The 8404-nt window shown below is 58.8% G+C and overlaps 1 protein-coding gene across 1 annotated transcript; it reads right to left on the reverse strand.

The window, feature by feature from the left end:
* Positions 1-970: 970 nt before the first annotated feature.
* Positions 971-4964, reverse strand: LOC306652295 (uncharacterized protein; the record flags this gene model as incomplete). Its single annotated transcript, XM_079125271.1, has 5 exons — positions 971-1323; positions 2109-2218; positions 3908-4123; positions 4449-4513; positions 4782-4964. 5 exons carry the CDS (start codon positions 4962-4964, stop codon positions 971-973), a joined length of 927 nt encoding a protein of 308 aa, XP_078981397.1.
* Between the last annotated feature and the right edge of the window lie 3440 nt (positions 4965-8404).

The raw sequence follows: 8404 nt of genomic DNA on the forward strand, positions 1-8404 counted from the left end.
CCAGACCAGCAGCAGCCAGGATGCAAGCCCTGCTCCCACAGCCAAGAGGCCTGACCACTGACAGGGACCTGCCTGGTGAAAGCAGAGCCACCCAGAGCACTCTACCTGGACTAGGAGAAATGCGGCTGGGGAGGAAGACGCCACCTGATGGAGCCAGCGCAGGAGGACCTCCCCAGCCCGCTGGGCCCACCCTTTCGGACATGCCCAGTTCTTGCATAAGCTGCTTCAAGTGCAGAAGCAGAGTCCTCCAAGAGAGGCTGCAAAAAGCCTCTGGAAGCCAACCCCCACAAGGCCTGCGGGCTGGGAGGGTGCCCAGCAGCAAAGTGCTCAGCCAGCACCAGGCGCCGAGAGCTCTAAGCACACTGGCCACACAGCTGCCAGCCCCGCCAGCCCCGCCAGCCCCGCCAGCCCTGCCAGCAGGCACTCCCAGGCTAATTCACACATTCGATGTGACCTCCATGTAAATGTTTGGAACCTCGAGTCTTATTCAGAAGCCCATCCAGAAAGGGAAATGCTCAATAAAAAGAACCTCTGGATAGAGGCACTTGGGACCCTCCTGCAGGCACCAAGGGCACAAACACCCCAGAACCTGCACCGAGTGTCACGGGGACAGGCTGCATGCCCTGTGGTGGCATCCATGAGGGACCCTGCTCACTCCCTAGAAAGCCAGGACTGCAGCAGTCACCAGGTGCACCCATCTGGGAGGTCAGGGGTCTGACTGTAAAGGAAGCCTCAGGAGCACAGGAAACATGGAGCAAGAACCAAAGCCATGGAGAGAAAGGAAACCTGGAAAGAAAGGTGGCTACAGAGAAGGTCCCACCACCAGCCAGGCCAGAAAGCAGACCGCAGGTGGACAGCCGCAGTAGGCCATGTGTCCACCCACACCAGCAGCAGAACCCATGACCCCAGCAAGTGTGAGCCCTCCACCAAAGGCTGGATTCGAATGTGAACGAGGGACCATTTGCTGCCATCAGACTGAAAGCACCAGAGTGAGGCCAGGGACTGGGGTGGCGGCAGCACACACAGGAGTGAGCCAATCTGTGACACAAGCACGAGGGTGTTGATGAGAGGGAAGCAGCCTGGCAACCACCTGCCCATCAGCCAGGGAGGAGCCAGGAGGCCTGGGAGATGGGCTCAGGGGAGGAGACACAGGCACCTGCAGAGGCCCCACTGGCCATTGCGCACACAACACAGCTATCTTGGGGAGGGCCGGGCTCACCTGCTCCACATGGGGCTCCTTGGTGAAGGAGATCCTGGCGATGGAGTGGGACATGATGCACAGTTCCTGCCCATTAACCTCACCCTCCTGCACCTCCACAACACCTGCGAGGGGTGGAGCTCAGCTGTAGCCTCCCATTCTGGCTCCAGAGAGCAGCTTCCTTCCCACAGGAGGCTGGTCTCTGAGTCTTCCTCTCCCAACAGAAGGCTGGACTCTGAGACTTCCAGCACAAGGCCCTTCTTGCCTTGTGTAGACACGGCTTTCTGGGTTTCGAGTGTGTTACAGTACAGGATGGGTACCCTGGGGGGCTGGCCTCTGCAGAGGTGCCCTGGATCCAGCCCTCCTACCAAAGCCCCCGCTGGAGCATTGTGGGGTTGACATACCCACTGACTTCCACCCACTGCCATGCCCACAAGGGCCTGAACAGCTCCACTCTAAGCTGGGTGCCTCCTGAACATCCAGGAAGGGAGCAGTTTTTGGGCAAATGGGCAAGGTTGAGGTCATGCAAGTTTTTTGAGAGTAACTTCTTTTTCAGTACTGGAGACTGACCACCAGGGCTTAGGGCCTCACTAAGTTGCTGAGGCTGGCCTCGAACTTTGGATCCTTCTGCCTTAGCCTCCAGAGTCCTGGGGATTGCAGGCATGCGCCATGACCTGGCAGTCTGAGTGACTGAAGTAATGAGGGTGGTAAGGGTGGCTGATGAACAATTTCAGAAGGACCTCAAACTGGGGCAAGCCAGACTTTCAGAAAAGTCCCTTGCTGCCAGACTGTCCTCCTCAGGAGCCCTGCTCCTCACCACGCACACCACGCATCCATAGTCCCTGAGCAAGCACACCTGGAAGGTTGTCTGAGAGGCCCTCGCCCCTGCTCTGCTGGGTGTGGGCAGTACCTGTGTTCTGGGTGCTGACAAAGGCCACCTTGTTGGTGTTGGGCTTGAGGCGGATGAAGCCACACTGTCTGTGCAGGGGTCTGTGTGTGTCCGGGTGGAAGGAGTTGAACTTGCAGGAAGTCGAGACCTTGGGCAGGCACCGGGCTCACTAGTGCCCATGCCCAGGTGCGAAGGCGCCCAGTGGCAGCCTGACACACAAGTGGCCTTGTGCCCTGCTGTCTGTGCCCACCTTCCACCCACTGGACGGACCTCCTTCTGTTGAGCCCAAGTCCAGCTGGTTTGTGTGGTGGAGGCAGAGCAGGTATGGGTCCCTGGCTGGCACGCACCCTGTGGCAGACACAAGAGAGACACAACTCTGCTTAGTGAGCACCCAGATCAAAGCCCTTTCCCTGCATGGCTCAGGATGCCACGCTGTCTGCGGCCTGTCTACAGCTCTCACGGCGAACTTCAGACAGTTCGGGTGTCACCGGTGGTGCCTGACCTGGAGCACATTTGTGCAGGACTCACACTGCGGAGTCCAGGGCACATGCGTGCCCATCTGTGCTGGCCCCAGACCCCACTCTGCTGCTCTCCCATGCCAGTTACAAGATGGACTTTCTGATCCTCTGGCTCAGGCCACAGTTCAAAGAGGCTGACGACACTGTTCTGCATCATCTCTACCAACCAGAATTCCACTGCTATGGGTTGGACTGACAGCTGGCCCCTCGTCAGTCTACCACTGCTATGGGGACTGTGAGCAGATGGGCATGGCTGCCGTGGGGGTACATCTTCCCTGTGCTCCCTGCCCTTCTCTGCTTCCATGAGCTCCCTCTACGGAAGTCTTCCCCATGACACGCTGGCTTACCTCGGGTCCAGAGCAATGGGGAAGGCCCTCTGTGGACTGAGACCTCAGGGACTTGAGCCCCACAGACTGCCTCCTCTCAGCTGCCCTCAGGTCTTCTGGTCACAGTGAAGCAAAGCTGACTCAAATACTCCTTAGGGTCACATGCCCTTGTCTGCTCAGTCAAGAACGCCACATTTGGGCACAGCACTGGTGCCTGTGTCCAGCAGCCTGGGAGGCTGCGGTAGAAGGATCCCTGAGTCTGGTTGTGAAACAGTGTTTTTAAATAAGATCTTCTAAATCTCTCCGAGACTGGAGGTGTTATAAATACAAGCGGAGCTTCTAAAATCTGAAACTCAAAATAGCATCATGTCAGGGCTCAGAAATGCTTAGTCCATGGAGTATTCCAGATTAAGTTGTGCAACCAGCAGTCTGTGCACATATCCTAATCCAACACTGTGCAGCCTGAAACAGGTCTGGTCCTGAGCCCCAGGCTGACTCGCTGCCTCCATCATGCAGCAGAGGCCAGAGGAGCACAGGGCCCTCTCATTCCAGAGGCCTGGGAGCCTCTGCCTCCTCCAGAACAGCAGGGCTCTCCTAGTGAGTGTGCCATGGGACCCAGCTGAGGACCTCACTGTGGCAAAGACTCTGAGGACCACAACTCTAACAGAATCCTTGATTCACAACCAGCTCAGGGCAAATTAGGAGGAAAGCCACACCCCTTGTTCTCAGTGACACTGGGGTGACTAACTTCCACACGGGAATTCAGCTTGAGATCAGATGAAAACAAGCATGCACTTGCTCCACGCTTGGTTCACAGCGACAACCCAGGGGTCTGCCTAACACCTTCAAACACATAATGGACTCAGAAAGATCATGCCACCACACCTGCCTCAGATGTTGCAGAGCCTGCAGGTTCCTGCTGGACCCTCTCTGTTCTGGATCAGCCTAGAACTGGAAGCCCACCATGGGGGATTACGAGAAGTTGAGCATGGGCTGGTCCGTGTGGGAGATGCGCACCTCCTCCAGGTACTGGAAGGGCTGCAGGGTTGGGTAGGTCCCAGCTCCCAGAGGGTCAGACAGCCAGGTGCCCAGCATCCAGGCCAGCGGTCCCACCACTGGGTTCATCTTGGGAGGCTCTGAGTACAGAAGGACAGCAGTCAGCAGCCTCCTCCTGTGCACCTTGCTGGGCTTCCTGTGGAGAGGCTGCCAGAGCACAGCTCAGATGGTCACCACTGGCACCAGCAGTGCCACGTGGTCAGACCTCACGAGTGACCACAGAAACACAAACCAGAGAAGCCAGGGGGTCAGGGTGGACAGCAGCTCCTGCATGGGGTCAGGGACCTGGAGATGGAGGGCTCAGGGTCTTCCCTAGCTGTGCGTGGTAAGCCAGTGACACAGCTGGGCTGAGAGGCTTGGGGGTGGACAGCGGTGGGACGGTGGGTGGTGGGGACTGAGTGGTGCTGAGTGGCTTCGTGTGACACGAGGACAGCAGGGTGAAGTACCTCTGCATCACCCACCTTGGACTGCTCGTCAGGGCTGCCTCTTGTGGGCCAGGGCTCTTCCCAGTGCCTGTGTCTGGAGGCTGGAAAAGAACACAAGGGAAGGCAGGAGTGCAGGGGGCTCTGCCCACCCTCCAGATCATCTGTTAGGAGCCTGGGCAACAGGCACAGGAGCCCTGGGCACCAACCACAAGACAGTGGAGGTGGAGGGGGCAGCCTGGCCAGATAGCAGGAGGGGCAGTGGGGGAAGGGCCAGGCTCAGGACCCCCAGGTCAGAGCGGTTGGACATGGGATGGAGGGGCTCTGAGGGTTCTGGCCTGAGCTCCTGGGAGACCGAGCTGCCATGCTGACCTGGAGACACAGACCGAGGACAAGCTGGAGGCACCAGTGCTGGAGGCCCAATGCAAAGGCCAGCACCTGGGCACCTTCCTCCTGGTTTTTCAGGTTGACTGACAGCTGCTCAGCACGAGAAGGGGGTGTTCCCCTCACATCTGGGCCTTTCAGACTCTGGCCCCATGGCAGGCAGGCTACCATCACAGCCTGGCCTGCCTCCACACCAAGCAGGGCCAACTCACGAGGCCCTTGCCTGAACAGGCTGAGGTCGACCTAGTCCTCGGGCTGTGCTGCAGCCCAGGTGTGGGCCAACTCAGCAGCCTGGGAACAGAGGAGTGAACAGGGGTGGTCTGCCAGTGATTCAGTCAGGGGTCTAGAATCTGACCTGCTGCCCCTCACAGAGTGGTAACCTGCAGCCTTGACCCCCAACACACCCCTGAGCCTTCCAGGGAGAGCAAGCATAGGTGCCCTGCTCGGCCCTTCACAGAGGCCAGCATGAGCCGGCAGCACCAGGGGTCAGTGCACCCAGGCACTTGGCTGGAGGGCAGGGAGCCTGGCCTGGAGGCTCAGGAAGTGAGCCTGTTCCTGTCTGCTCAGGAAGTGCTTGTCCAGCCCTGCCCAAACACTGGAGGCTGCAGCTCATGTGAAAGCCATCCTGTTGGCCAGCATCCTCCCCAGGAGGTCCTGGTGTCCCTCTACTCAGCAGGCCCAGCCTGGGATGAGCCATGCCTGCCACCTGGTGGTAGATGCACAGTAGCAGCAGCAGAGCTGGATGCCACTCAGGAGGCAGGGCTGGGGTCGCAGCCAGGAGGACCACATCATTCACTAAAGGGACATCTGAACTCATGCCTTGGTGGCACGACTCCACCTTCCCAGACCTGAGCCACCCTCCCTAGGCAAGCAGCCCACCCAGCTGTCCTCATCTCTGTCCCTCTGATCCAGCACTAGGCCATGCTGCAGCTGGCCCGAGGCCCGAGTGAGACTTGTTCCCAAAGCCTGGAAGGCAGTCCTCAGTGACAGGGCAAGGAAAGGCAGAGCCTGAGACACACTGGATCTGAAAACAGTCCACAAGTCAGAGATAGAGAGAAGCAGAAGAGAGGCAGTGACCTTGTTCCTCTGTCCTTCATCTGACTAGGGTCTTCCTGGGGGACATAACCAAGTAGGTCAGAATGATCCTCCACCTCTTCTGGAACTACAACAGAATGCTAGGATGAAAGATTTCCCTGAGCTTGATTTCCAGGCAAAATAGGTCACATATAAAACCCACAGCCACCAGACTTGGTGGGCTGTGGGAGCCAGCTGGGAAGAGCCAGTTGTGTGGCTGGAAGTCAGAGGGGAAACCAGGCCAGGGCCGCTGGAGGTAGGTGAGTGGTCCCTGTTCACAGAGGAGTGAAGAGTGGGCAGGCAGTGGGAACAGCCCCGGTGGCCCTCTAGCCTGCTCAAGAAGAGAGGCTGGGTAGGCTCCACATCTCCTGAGGTACAGGGCAGGCCAGCATCTCACCAGGTAACATGACTGACCCTCAGCAACCCACTGGTCCCAGACCCATGCTGTCTTTGGCACTCAGAGCAAAGGGTGTGTCCACCCCTGGTTTATCTATTCATTCTGAGACAGGGCCTCAACCTCCCGAGTTGGTGGGACTGTGGGTGCACATGCTGAGTCCAGCCACTTCTGTGAAGAAAGTCCAATCACCTGAGTGCAAGAACTCAGGGAAGAGAACACAGGTAGGCCACAGGCTAGAGGAAGCTGGGGAAGGAGGAGGAAAACCAGCAGGAACGCCACCCACAGGGGTCACAGGGCAGCACCCAAGACACCCAAATACAACTGAGAACAGCAGGCAGACCAGCACTGCTTTGGGACGAGAACCACACCTCCTCACCAGAGCCAGGAGCTAGCTCTCGTCACTGCCGTGGGCAATCGCCCTCCCGACTGATGAGAGGTGAGTGGATGCGGTGTCCAGACAACACAGCCAGGAACCAGGTGCTGGGCCAGGAAACAGACCCGAGCACACACCACTCAGGCCTGGCCACCCTGAGGGGCTGTGGGGGCTTCTCCACACAGAAGCCTTGAGGCAGAGGCCAGGCATGCGCATCAGGAAAGTGGTGGTCCCTGAGGTGTGCTGAGTGCCAGAAGAATTCCCAGCTCCCCAGTGACCTAGACCATGGCCCGACACCATGCTGGAGACAGGGCTCAAGTTAAACATGACCAAAGTAAATCTCCCACCTTACACTAAGGGCCACTAGGTGTCCAGACTGCAGCGCTCCACCCAGGGCCTGCCTGAGTGGCCCAGGAACCAGGGTGCCAGGGCCACGACCAGACGAGGCCACTTGCTGCTCCAGTCTTCTGATTGCCAGGAAAATCCAGAAATATTGGTTTGGGGATAAAAGCCCCAATTTCTAAAAAAAAATTGCCAAACTAAAAGAGCCTCCTCCTGTTGTGGTATGAGTTCACATACCCTTGTCCCTGGATATCCCATCCACCAGCCTGAGGAGCTTGGTCTCATGACATGGGCGGGTGAGGCAGGCCTGAAGTCCCACAGTCAGGGCCAGTGGTGCCCACTGGCTGCAGTGTGGCCTGAGGTCAGATGCTGACCCAGGAGTTTCTACTGCAGCCCTCCTAACTGCTAGCAGAGGCTCACCAGAGGAATCTGAAAGCACATGAAATATGACAGTGAGACAAGAGATGCAGGAGCCCATGGGGGTGGGGGTGCAGAGTGGGGAGAGTGGGGGGCCTGGGAGGGAAGGTACTGTGTGACAAGACCTGGGGGTCTTGTGGGCATGGTGGGGGCTGAGGGTGAGGCCTCAGCTGGGCAGGACTCTCAGAAGCCAGGCTGCCCAGGGACCACAAGCTGCTTGGTGCCCAGCTGATCCACGGGGCTGGTGGGAATCAGGCAGGCAGTGTACTGCCCCCCAGGTGAGAGCAGGGTTGTGCTCTGTCCCTTCTAAGTTCTGTTGACACTGGGTGGCCAGGTGTAAGCAATGTCTTGATGACATGAGCTGTGCTTGGGGGCTCAGGTGGGAGAGGCTGCAGTTGGAAGCCCAGGACTGGCAGGACATAGTTGCCAGAGCAAGGGAGCTGCTTCTGATGTCATATGGTCAGGGAAGAACCCAGAGGCAGGCAGGAGGAAGCCCCCACACAGGACTGATGGCAGGAGAGGTGGGCAGCTCAGGAGAGACAAGGTAAGGTGCTCAGCCTGTGGTCAGGGAGAGCGGGAGGAGTGACTGGACATGGTCGGCACTGGACAAGGCAGGTGGGTAAGGTGCGCCTATGCGCCTGCTGAAGTCCAGCAGGTTCTCCAGGAGGCCCAGGCCCTGGACCACTTGCAGGCACCATAGAGCCCTCCAGCCTCTGCTCCACATGGCCTCGATGTGGACACCAACAGCAGGCTGGGCAGGGACACCTGAGCCTGGGTCCCTGGTTTCCCACCCACCCACAATCCCTGGGTCCTGGCCACTGCCCCTCAGCCTTGTTCTCATGAGAGCAGGCTCTGGCCTGCCATGAGCTGGGATTGGGCTGGGGCCCTGTGTGGTGGTGGGTGCGGGGCACAGGAGGGGGCTGGGGTAGAGCAGGACCAGCTTGAGCTGGAAAGCAGCAGCCAGGGGGTGGGTTCTGGGAGGTCATGGGGCAAAGGGGAGGTGAAGGG

This window comes from Sciurus vulgaris (assembly GCF_902686455.1).
Source record: "Sciurus vulgaris genome assembly, contig: HiC_scaffold_174_arrow_ctg1, whole genome shotgun sequence".
Lineage (NCBI taxonomy): Eukaryota > Metazoa > Chordata > Mammalia > Rodentia > Sciuridae > Sciurus > Sciurus vulgaris.